The 12,856-nt window shown below is 32.4% G+C and overlaps 1 protein-coding gene across 1 annotated transcript; it reads right to left on the reverse strand.

The window, feature by feature from the left end:
- Nucleotides 1-2,538: 2,538 nt before the first annotated feature.
- Nucleotides 2,539-8,442, reverse strand: LOC120197098 (UTP--glucose-1-phosphate uridylyltransferase). Its single transcript, XM_039198717.1, has 22 exons — nucleotides 8,375-8,442; nucleotides 8,196-8,262; nucleotides 8,040-8,087; nucleotides 7,861-7,952; nucleotides 7,679-7,769; nucleotides 7,507-7,567; nucleotides 7,327-7,404; nucleotides 7,181-7,231; nucleotides 6,991-7,064; nucleotides 6,266-6,338; nucleotides 6,089-6,146; nucleotides 5,942-5,988; nucleotides 5,801-5,866; nucleotides 5,319-5,351; nucleotides 4,526-4,578; nucleotides 4,385-4,460; nucleotides 3,899-3,955; nucleotides 3,731-3,814; nucleotides 3,541-3,639; nucleotides 3,338-3,442; nucleotides 3,118-3,189; nucleotides 2,539-2,703 (listed from the first exon to the last, which is right to left on the reverse strand). The coding sequence occupies exons 2-22, from the start codon at nucleotides 8,246-8,248 to the stop codon at nucleotides 2,677-2,679; spliced, it is 1,398 nt and encodes a 465-aa protein (XP_039054648.1). The 5' UTR covers nucleotides 8,249-8,262; nucleotides 8,375-8,442; the 3' UTR covers nucleotides 2,539-2,676.
- Between the last annotated feature and the right edge of the window lie 4,414 nt (nucleotides 8,443-12,856).

Genomic DNA, 12,856 nt, shown 5'->3' on the forward strand with positions numbered 1-12,856 from the left:
GAACGGAAAATATCCGAACGCTGAGCTTACAAAGCCCAACAATATAATCGCTAATCTAGAGTTGTATTATGAGTTTCATAAACAAAAACATGATAAAGACATGGTACTAAGTAGTAGGTACATGCATGATAATAATCAAGTGTTACCTGCTTAAGGTTCAATTTTTTTTATCGCTGATGTAAAAGTCTCATGCTTCCTTTAATCTTTTGCTAATGGCCTCCCTATGAGTACACCTCTATTAGGTCTCTACCCACATTGACTGTAAATGTTGTGCATACTTTAAATGCTACACATGATAAACTATTATGCATTATCTGAATGTGATACTCTGCTAGTATCTGGTCTCACATGACCATCAAATACTAGTTAGTTGAGGGAACTCGGTAATCACATAGCGTCGATAAAATTCTCACTAAGTTGCTAAATGATCTCTTAGTCTCAAATAACAATCAGGTAGATCATGGAGGGGAACTCGATAATCATATAGTAATCATTACAATTCCCACTCAACTGAAACATTAGCTCGATCTCATACAACCATGAAGTCAAGCTCTAAGGATATCTGTTGTACTGGACTGATGCAACTACACATGCATAATGAGGGCAAAACGGCCACACAACACTGAAAATGCCCACGAGGGCAATTGAGGTAGCCTAGCTACACACCACTAAAAATGCCCCACTAGGGAAACTGAGGTAGCCTCGCCACACATTAGCATAACTCAGCATATTAAAGCAAGGTCATGCCCTCAGTAGTTGTTATCTCACTCGTTCTCTCATCTAGAATGTTATGTAAGGGTTTATTAATATGTTATATATGTTAGTTTGTTAAGTTGCTCTATTTTGGTCATTTAACACTGAAGGGTGTTTTAGTCATTTATGTTTCTAAGGAGATCTATATGCATTTCTTGATCTTACAATGATTATTGATTCTGTTGTTCACTTGCGGTATTATTTGCTAGCATGATACCTGACTCGGGTTCATTACTTGGTAATGATACTCTAGTCACTGTCATCACGTTTTCCCTTAATTTATCCTTGAATTGGAGAGACGACTTGTGCGTCATCGCTTTATTGATATTCATAAGATACACGATTTCTCCATCACATTATTCGTATAATACACCAGTTGACTTGTAAACATATCCTTCACAATGATTCTTCATTTGTGACTGTTCGCTACGTGTACCTTCAGGGGTATTTGTAAGTTATTTATCATTAAGGGTATTTTGGTAATTTATGCCATTTAGGGATATTTGAGTCATTTCATAAACTAGAACCCTTTTCCAAGCTTAGTTGTATAATTTATAGCAATATATAGACATTCAGATGCGATGAGCGTTTTGAATCTTTTGGTATTGGACAATATTGATACTGGTATTGATATTGGTATTGATATTGGTACTAATACTAGTATTGATACTAGTATCGATACTATAGGAGCAATATCGATACTCCAACCCTCAGTATTGATACTTCATGCTAAAACTGCCCATAATTCAACCCAGTTCAACTAGTATCGATACTCGAAATCAAAATTACCTTATTTAAGCTCGGGAGACACCAAAGAATCATCCAAAAGGTATTAGTTTGTTCTCAAATCATGTGCTAAAGCTTAGGAAAGTTACTTCATAAAGTACCATAAAAATGCATGCTTTACATAAAAAAATGTCATCTATGGCATGAATCAAGCATAAATCCTAAAATGTTCAAATACTCAAATCTTAACAAATCATCATGCTTATGAAAGCCGCAACACCACGAATGATTAGAAATACACTACCGATGTTAAAAATCCGAAATGAAGCTATTTTAGCCAAACAACACTCTCCTCTAGGACTTGAAATTTTTTAAAAAAGATGAGAGCTTTTATCTCCTTTCATCTTATTTTCGTTTCATTTCCTCCTCATTTCCTTATCATATTTTCCTCTTCAAGTGTCATATCTAAGAATAAGTTTTTCATCCCTTTTATGCTTTTTTTACTTCAAATTCACCATTAATCCTTTCAACAACCTTGTTTTAAATATTCAAGCTTTGCTCCCTTTTTATCACCAATTGGACTTATTTCCAACCCAATTAACTTAACTTGGTCCAATGATTCTAATTATGAATTCCACGAAACTCGAAACTATTAACTCGAGATTTAGATGATACAATAAGTTAGTAATTACCCATTATTATTTTAATTATATTTTATTAATAAATAAAAAAATAATATATATTATAAAGTTAATTAATTTTTATAATTTATTAATAAAATACTAATTTAATTATTCAAAATGATAAAATAAGTTTTCATTGTACGAGTCTTAAATTTTCGCTCAATCCTTCAGGGCTAAAAATGTATAAGACAACTTTGTATACATATTGTTATATATTCCTTGGTGGATGGTCAGGTAAATCACTTATTTTTTTAAAAAAAATTAAAATTTTTGTATGGGTTAAAAAATGTAACCGAAAATGCTTGGTAAAAAGGAGGTACCGTTCATATTCGCATTGGCAGAGCTGGAAAATAGAACTTCAAAGGGAAACTCTCACAAGCCACACGAGGTATATGTAAAATAAAACACAGATACCACTTCTGTTCCAAGTACTTTCTTTTATTTCACTTCCTATTACATGAAAGATTGGCAAAATCAAAATCAGGGAATCATTTGGGTGGCAGGCGACACTTTCTCAGATGTCTTCGGGGCCATTAATTTCCTAAGCATCCAAAAACCATGACTTAGCAAACCAACCCATGAAATAAAACACTATACCGACCCTCACAATCATATCATTTAAGTTCAACCAAACATTAAAGAATCGACCCAACCCGTATGAATTAAGAATCCGAAACTGTCGAAACCAGCTAACCACCACATTAATTTTGAAATCTTACCAAAAAAAAGGTTTGTTTCTTTTCATCGTTGGCTCTTGTAAAACCTATTTTTTTCTTCCTAATGTTCTGTTTTTTTTTTTTATATATTTTCTTTAGTTTTTAAATTATTTTATAGATTTTTTTAAACTATTATTAATGTAAGTTTTTAAAATTTTTAAGAAAGTTGAATTGGTTGGACCCTCGATCAACTTAATGGCAACAACGATAACGAAGATGACATTGCAAATGCTTTTTACCTTGTTCTCAATTACAGCTCCATCAGGAATCTCCAACTTTACCCCGGGTTTAGCAGCAATGCTCACTTTCCCCTGAAAGAACATAAACTATCCTCCATTAAAACCCAACATTTTAAAATGTAAACCACATGCTTCTCTTCTCCAGGGTTTTTTTCAACAACTTTAAAATATAACGCAAACATGGAAGAACAGCTGTTGTTTCAAAAGGGGAACAGAATACCTTGAGAACAATGCCAGCACCAAACCAAACATCACCAGTCACCTTAAGGCTATCAAGCACAATGATGCTAGGGATTGACTTGAATCGACTTAAGAAGTTACCAACCTGTAAAGAAAATTAAATATATATATATATATGTGAGTGCGTGCATGTTAAGGTCTTTACGGAAATTATGTAGCAAGATCGACACCAAAAGTACTCACCTTCTTGTATTCAGGCCCCAATTCTATGGATGGGTTTATAGGATTCGATCTTGTATTACTCCGGATAACAAATCCATCAACTAAGGTGTAAAGGTCAGACTGCAAAAGAAAATACAAGAGATGGATTGAGGAAGAGTCATATTATCATCCAGGATTGATTGCAATGTCACGAGAAGAAGAAGCAACTAACCTGAACAAGAAGCAAATCTGAAGTTGCCTTCACTGGAAGGAATCGTGATCGAGGTACGTTGATACCAATAGCATGATCAAAGAACTTGTTAACATAAAGAAAAAGCACAGTTAGATCGGTTTTTTAACATTTTAATACATCATAACTGTATTTGGTACATTTATATACCTTAATTGCTGCACCAGCAGCAGTTTCCAGTTGAAGAACTTTAACTCCATTGACCTCCTGCAGTCAATTTTATTATTCCAAAATCAGAAATCTACCAGGAGACGACATGGTTAAAGAACGGATTTTACTTGCATTGTAGTCTGTAAATTTCATAAGGGATAAAAAAATATCGTTAAAATCACAGATCTATGGATTTATATTTGATAAACTGACAGTGTATAAATCCATATGCCACCACTGAACCAAAATATGCCACCTGTTAAAAAATATAATATAATATATTTATTTTTGATGATTTTTAATTTAGTGATGATGTATCTTCATAGTATTCACCGACAGTGTATCAAATACAAACCTTTTATTTACTTGGATAAATAAATTATTTATCCACTTGCAACTTAAAAAGTTAGTGAGAAAATGTTTGCAACTTATTTTACAGATTTCAAACTATCAGAAAAGGGTTTTCTTGAAGAAAAAGATACAAACCTTTGGGTTTGGAACGATCTCCATCTTTAGTGCATCAGCTTCCACGAGCCTCTTAATTGCACTCAGGTTTACCCACCTGTAACACAAATCATTAGTGCTTAGCCAAATAAACAGATAACATGTCAAGGCAGCTCGACTTACAAATTATTTGTATTGAAAATTTTGAACTTCTCTATCGACTTGAACTCATTGACCTGTTACAAAGAAAATCATGTCAGTCTCATCCACAAAGCTACTGAACGTTGTCTTCTCAGTGTTTCATTGTATAACAGCAGTGCAGAACAAATCATCTATAATTAAAATACTTGAGAGAGAATCTGAAAATCTCAATAAAAATTCGGGTTTTATTTCCCCTTCCCTCCCCTTTTAAGGTTCCACCTCCCTTCCCTCTTACACCAGCAACCAAAGATACCACAATCTATAAGTAACAACATGATCAACAACAGCAGAGACCATTATCAAGCAGCAGTGGTTGACACAATTACCCATATCTAATTCACTCATCGATATCATGATGTGTCAGAATGGGCACACAACAGCCCAACACAAGCTGCACAACATTATTTAAATTTTTAATTTTCTCAATTTTGACTTGATAATTGGCATTTAAATATGGATTCTTATATGCCCTTTAAAGTCTTTTATTTTGTTTAGTCTCCCGTAGTTTCAACTTTCAAGTTGTGAAACCCTAGTCCTAGTAAGAAAAGAATTTCAGAGGCCAACTGGCATCTGGACAAGAAAAGGGGCTGCATCAAAATAGTTAGACGTAGCTGATCATAGGTGGTAAACCCAAGCACCACCAAGCAGTCCAATTGCCTTTTCAGCTATGGTCAGATTCTAGTATAAAAGCTACACGATCTTTGTTAACAGAGTTAAAATCAATATAGGTGGAAGAAAAAATAGGAAAACATAGATGGAGAAACAGATAACTTACATGTTCATCTGGGACTTGAGCAATTTCAAGGAGCTGAAATACAAAAAAAAAAAAAAAAAAATAGAAGGGTGTTAATGAGTGTATTTTTATTATTTTCTCTTCCATTCAAATGTGGAAGAGGAAAATTTTGTGCATCCCAGAAGGGAATATTTCTTTTCTTTCTCAGTTGGTGGTTCACCATGAGGAATGAAAAAGATTACTATCATGATCCTACCCAAAAAAAAAAAAATCCGATACAATCAGCTAAAATAAAAGCTTAAGCAGGAAAATTTTCTGCATTAGCTGCCATAAGCACCTTTGTTGCAGAACTCATATTGTCTTTAATGTGGCAGTGAAAGTGTAATTACATTCCAAAACCTATATGTGGTTCTTATGAGAAAGAGAGAACTCATCTTTGGAACCTCAGACATGCTTCAGTTTAAAAAAGGGAGAGAGGAATGGAATATATAAATTCTAAAAGCAAATAATAGCACATTTCATACCTGAACTTTTCCTTCATAAGATATAAGAGTACCACCCTTGACATCGGCTAAGGTTTTGGGTGTAACCTACATAAATAAAAGGGAATATAGAAAAATGGAGTTAGGAAAACTATATAACACAGCTTACACTTTGCTTCGTACCTCCATACAATATTCATTCTTGTTTTGGATCAAATGGTTTAAGATTTCTAAAGCAATCAGTTAAGGACTAAAACTGCAGAAAAAACTTGTGTGTTGTGTGACTAAAAACTAGAAAGCAAAGTTCATTGGAAACCGGGATGAGGATACTCAAGTCAACAATAGCACCCAAGTTATCTGAGTTGGCAACAAATACATACTCCTTGCCCTGAAATGCATGATGAAAAACAAATAAATTACAAAAATGAAAGAACTTTTATGCATCAAATGTTTTTTTAATTTTTTAATATAAAATTAAAAAAAATCACACCAAATCATAGCTACAACCTGTGATAAGAAAGCATCAAGCCTTCCACTGTTGATTAGAGATGGGAACACGTCACCATGACCAGGGGGATACCTACAGCCAAAAGAAATTGTTGTAGTAAGGAGATTACCGTCAAATAAGCAAATAAAAAATATAATCAAAATCTCCATCAATACTTCTTAAACATAATCATTACATTAAATGTAGATAACTATAACAGTGGGAACAAACAAATTTTGTCATCATGAACCATCCATGTGAGTAAGAAGATAGACCATTATAGAAGCAATGGAAACAACTTTAGACGCAACGGTCCTATGACTTCAATGAGCACTAAATCCATAAAGAATCCAGGGAAAATATTAACGTAGAAGGGGGAAAATTCATCATTCAACAAAAACCTACATCTCATATAAAAAATTCAAATAATCTTATAGCTCATTTTTAAAACAATTAACATTTCCTTGAATTATTATTCTACATGTATTCCCATACTTCGTAGAAACAAAACTAAACAAACCTTTATGATACATCCATCCTATGGGAACTACTTCAAAGCTTCAAAATATTACAATGAAAAAGAAGCAAATAGCCAATTCCATCGGCTGAATAAGGAACTTCAGGACATTGAACTTACAGTTCATCTTTAGCTACAAGTTACCATTTATAAGTTCAAGGCAAGCACTTTCATGATACTAGAGTGACTAACTTAAGTGAAAATAAGTACATAAAGAAATAGCTTTACCATCCTTCCTTGCCATGCTGTCCTTTGCTGGGTAATGGAGTAAAATCTTCAACAACCAAACGAGGATATTGGCTCTATGTAAATCCAGGAAGGGGAGAAATCAGAGAAAGAGAATACAAGTAAAAGATATATCTATCAAGTTGTTGAGTCTGAATAGAATCTGCAGAAGATGCAATTTGAAATCACCAACCTGATTAAAAGTATGAATCTCAATGTTTGAATTGGAATACTTGTCGACAATCTGCATTGAACAAGAGTTAAATGAAATTAAATCCAATATTTAACAAACATGAAAAATAAATATAGTAAGTAAATACGTAATCTAAAAGCGGGAACCTTTAATGTTTCATCATGGGTGTTGAAAGAGTTCATCAGAACCAAAGGAACACTGCATCCGTATTTGGAATTAAGATTCTGAGAAAAATAACAATAGAAAAATAAAATAAAAATTGTTAGCTTGATCTGATTATGCAAAAAAAGGGGGGGGGGAGATAAAGGAAGTCAACAACTTATGACCTCGATCTGAATAACAATTAGGTCAAGAAATGTCAAGCCATTGCGAACTTCAATGACGGATCTGTGTTTTTTTTAAAAAGAAAAAAGAGCAGTTAATTAGATCAAGTTCTGTAGAATAAATTACACATATATAAATATAAAGAGAGTAAAATTGGAGGAGTAAGAAGCATACTTGGGGCCAGTACATCCCATAGTGGTTCCAAGACCTCCGTTAAGCTTTAAAACAACAAGTTTGTCCAAAAGCTTATTGGTTTCAGCAGGATCTGCAGTTAGATATGGTGAGAGATCTATGAAATCCAAATGATTCTTGCTAACTGAATCGATAAGATTTAAGATTAAGATCATGAAAATTACCATCAGGAGAGGGGGACAAGGTGTCATAAGGGACAACCACTTCATCAGTTGGAGTTTGGATCTTACTCCATTCTATGTGCTGAGCTTCTCCACTTCAATCAAATGGCAGTAATCTTCAATATCAGGATTTGAAGCTAGCAAAAAAGCAAATAATAAAGAGTCGATTTGAATAATAGTACCTGAGATAGCGGGAGACAAGGTTGATGAATCCGTTCTTCTCATTTTCACTGAGACGCGAATCAGAAACCGAAGATTTGTTTGGTATTAGCTTTTTTTGATATCATCAGTACAATAAAACACAATAACTGAGTCGAAACCGAAAGAAAAGAAAAGACCTGATTTCAGAAAGAGAAGCGACGGCAGATTTGAGGCTTTCCAGCTTTTCCATTGGAAACAACTAAGCTGGTATAATATTAGTATTAAGGCAATCGATCTCAAAATCGAAGAAAACCGAAAGACAAAGGAAAATCAAAGGGAAAAAGAATCTAAAATCACAAGAGAAAGATGATCTTACAAATGTGCTGGTGTGGTGTGGTGTGGTTTTTCACCTTTAAAACAAATTATCTAAGCTCCTTGAGTGAAACAAAAAATTATATGTATACCTTTTTCCCCTTAAATTATAATAATAAATACAAAATTCGAAGTAAATGAATCAATGGCTTGACATGACATTTTTGTCTCTATATTAATTTTACACGTAATAAAAATGAATTTGAAAAAAATAAAAAATAAATGAATTTGAAAAAATAATAAAATAAAAAATAATTTTAGTACAGTGACATTTTTATTTTTTTTAGATTTTAAAACATTTCCTTTTACTCACTTTAATTTATTAGAAACAATTACTTTTAAAAAAATATTAAAAATCAGCGTGATAAAATTTCATTTTCTTATTTTTTTTTGTTTAAATAAGTTCGTATTACTTTTCATGATACCAAAGTATTTATTTTTGGTACGTTATTAAAATTTCATTAACTCCTTTAAATTTAAGACAATCGTAATTTATTAAAAAAATTGCTCTTAAAATAGTTACCAAAACGGCATAATTAAATGACAAGGAAAGAAGCAATACCATTTTTCCTATTTTCATTATTCTTATTATTTTATGACATTATTCGATTTATCTTTTTAAATATAATTTTAAAACACAAAATGAAAGTATCACTCGTTATAATTCCAGATTTAAAGTTAATTAAACTTGTAATATACTCTAAAGATATCACTTCGATTTATATTCAAATATAATAAAAGATAAATAATTTTTCTTACAGATAAGTATAATAAAAATTATCGTTATGAAATTCTTATTGATAAAAATAAAAGAAATTTCGGAGTTTCCAATTTGTTTTATTGGGCTTCTAGAAAAGGAAAACTGTGGATGGACGCGAAGCCCACAGGACATGGAGCAGGGACTAACGGGTGGCGCGCATCTCTACAAAAAGGCGACACCTCACTCGCGGCATCTTGCTTTGGCTCTTGTTTAGAATACTCTCCAAATGTTTATTTTTAAGGGTAAACTATGCCAATGGTCAATGGTGTCTGAATTAGTTATTGTTTTTACTGTTGATGTTTTAAAAGTCACAAATCAATTATTAATATTATCATTTATTATAAATTAGTCACTAGTCAATTACTACGATTAACAAGAGTGACGGAATACACAACTGAACCGTTTGAAGCTTACTTTGACTGGATTGACCATCGCATAGAATGTCAAATGTTGAAATCAATAGCATGCATGTGTTGTTGTTTCGTCTTCTTCCTCTTTCTTGGATAGTTATTATGGGTTCTTGCTTCATCATCTTCCTCTTTCTTCATCATCTTCCTCTTTCTTCAGTAGTTAACAGTGAATTGGCCTAAAGAAGATGAAATCTTTCCCTCAAATGAATTATCAAACACAAAAGAAATTTTAAAGGAACTTCCCTGTTAGATTATCACTAACGGTAAATAAATTCACTCCATTTAAATGCTTAAAACATAAAACACAAAAGAAATTTATTTTTTCTTGATTTGAAAAAGTTTGAAGTAAGAACTAATTTTAAAATAATTTAATATTCAAATGAAACAATCTTCTGACATTCAAAAACAAAGAATTTTATTTAGGGAAACAAGAAAAGAACAAAAATGAAAATAATTCACATCTTCTCAAGCTTCTCAAAAGAGTCGGCCTTGAGGGGAACCCGACCGTGAATGGCTTATTCGGCGACAACACTAAGCCATGCAGGCCAGCAGGTAGCTACGTGTTCAGCTTCCATATACTTCTGTAAATTCCCCAACCGCGCAAACTCGGCGAGTCAGATCTCCAACTCGTCGGACCCGACTAACCCCCACTCACCTCCAAATTAGTCACAACACCACCATTACTATTCCTTTTCTTCTTACTACCTCCTTCGTAGCTGCTAGCCTTCTTTTCCAGCTCCGAGAACCCGATCCGAGACCGACCCGAGATACTCTCAAAGCTACCAGTGGCACCGGTCTTGTCACGTAAAGTGCCCGAGTGATCTACTACAGGCGTCACCGACACCGCCTGCTTAGAATCGACGCAACCCATTTGATCTCAATGTACAACGTTGACCATGTGATCAAGAACCAAAGATCCCCGAAAATTACTTTATGGGTTTTATGGGAAAAGAATGTATTTTTATGGGAAACGATAATTGCGGGATAATAGTAGAAGATGAAGCAAGAACTGATGGTAACTACTCAAGAAAAAGGAAGAAGATGAAACAAGAACTCATGATAACTACCTGAGTAAAAGGAAGAAGATGAAGCAACAACCCATGTATGCTATTGCTTTCAACATTTGACACTATGTGGCAGTCAACCTAGTCCAAGTAAACTTTAAACGGTCTAGCTATTCTGTCACTCTTGTTAACAACGATTAACGGACCAATTTGTAATAAATGATAATTTTAATGATCGATTTGTGACTTTTGAAACATTAATGGTAAAAATGAATATTAACCCAAACATTAGTGACTATTGGAGTAGTTTATCCTATTTTTAATTTTATATATTAACTAATTTACTTAAGTGGTTAAAAGAATTATTGTTATTATTATTTGCTATGGGTTCGAGAGCTCCAACGACTGCAGCAAGATGATTGAGCGTTCATTGTTAAATGATTAAAAATATTTAGAACATATATTATTTTATAATCATCTTAGCTAATAAAAAAATATAATTCTATATTTATAACTATATCTAATTATTCTAATATTTTATTAAATAATTTTAATAATATTTTTTTTAAATTTTAAATTCAAACAATTATATCCATTCTTAATAATTTAATAAAATTTTTGAACACTTTAATAAGATGACGAGTAGGTTCAAACTTAAGTCTATACAAAACCAAGAATTGCATTTCGTAGTTTAGAATATATATTTTTATTATCCTCATTCATTTCATTTCTTGGTATAGTTACTAGTACAGCAGAGTGGCGGAATTTCGTGAGGTTAAAGGGAATCTTGGCCTCCTCTAATTATATTTTAAGTATGAATTAATATTAAAAATATATTATAAAAAATAAATAAATAAAAATTTATCAAGATCTTTTAATTAAAAATATATATTTAAAGAAAATAAAAATATTTTAATTTTGTTATAATAAATTTTTAATTCTGTCTCTGTATAATAGTATTTGACCGATGTTACATAGATATTTTTTAAAATTTAAATATTATTTAAAAGAATAAGTATTATATTATATTATATTAAAACCAATTGATAATTAATAAAATAGAAAATAACTCCAATAATCGAAAATGTCTTATAATATATGATTTCACAAGGTTCTTAACCTTGAGGTCGTGGGATCGAGTCCCACGGAGGGCATTTCATAATTCAGAGGTCTTCTACGGAAGTTGCTCTCAACCTGGTGTTGGGGGCATCCTACTATCTTACCTCCCCCTTACCCCATTACATATGGGAACAAGGGACATCCATTTTTTTGGATTTGCGAAAATAACCAACAAATTTGCAACGCGAACTCAATTTCGCAACACAGTTTCCAAATTCGCAAAGCGATTCTCCAAATTCGCAAAGCGGTTCTCAATTTCGCAACGCTAATTACCGATATAGGTAAACACAACTATTCGCAACTCAGTTTTCAAAATCGCAACTCAGTTTTCAAATTTGTAACGCGATTCTCCAAATTCGCAACGCTAATTACCGATATAGGTAAACACAACTATTCGCAACTCAGTTTTCAAATTCGCAACGCGAAATAGCCAATTTTGCAACTAAATTACCGATATAGGTATACTCGATGGAAAAATCCAGTAAAAAATACAAATTTGACAATTTGAAAACTGAGTTGCGAATTTGACAAATTCATGTTGCGAAATGTAAAATCTCGCATATTAAAGAAAAAATCGTGAGTAAATAATAATTTGATATTTGTCAATTTTAAAAGTGAGTAACTGATCACAATTAGTTCAATATGATTAGAAGATTTTTTAGTTCAATATGGTGGTCGCACGTAGAATTTTGATTAGTAAAAAATCTCGTTGCGAAAATGTTGTGTTTATCTATATCGGTAATTAGCGTTGCGAATTTGGAGAATCGCGTTACGAAATTGAAAACTGAGTTGCAAATAGTTGTGTTTACCTATCGGTAATTAGCGTTGCGAATTTGGAGAATCGTGTTGTGAATTTAGAAACTATGTTGTGAAATTGGAGTTCGCATTGCGAATTTGTTGGTTATTTTAAAATCATATATTATAAGACATTTTCGGTCACTGAAATTATTTTCTCTTAATAAAAACATAGCTTTTTTAACTTGTCATAAGAGTCTCAAAGTTAAGATACTTGGTCATAGATGTGAGTATATCATCAACCCAAGACACGTTACTAGTACCTTTCACTCAATCCAAAAATCAAAGCTAATCAGGAATGTTAAACGGTTAATTCGGCTATCAAATGAATCGAATTATCATTAATCAAATTTTTTTTTATTTAACCGTTAATCGAACCGAATTTTTTAAAAAAAATA

This window comes from Hibiscus syriacus, unplaced genomic scaffold (genome assembly GCF_006381635.1).
Source record: "Hibiscus syriacus cultivar Baekdansim isolate YM2019G1 unplaced genomic scaffold, ASM638163v2 tig00117046_pilon, whole genome shotgun sequence".
Taxonomy (NCBI): Eukaryota; Viridiplantae; Streptophyta; class Magnoliopsida; order Malvales; family Malvaceae; genus Hibiscus; species Hibiscus syriacus.

What these genes read in the sequence shown, in the direction of transcription:
- LOC120197098 (XM_039198717.1), bottom strand. Translation starts at nt 8,248, where the DNA reads ATGGAAAAGCTGGAAAGCCTCAAATCTGCCGTCGCTTCTCTTTCTGAA. An exon ending in GCTTCTCTTTCTGAAATCAG is followed by an intron (nt 8,088 to 8,195) that starts GTCTTTTCTTTT and finishes TTCGCGTCTCAG; the next exon opens with TGAAAATGAGAAGAACGGAT. An exon ending in GTGCTGGCATTGTTCTCAAG is followed by an intron (nt 3,190 to 3,337) that starts GTATTCTGTTCC and finishes ATGTTCTTTCAG; the next exon opens with GGGAAAGTGAGCATTGCTGC.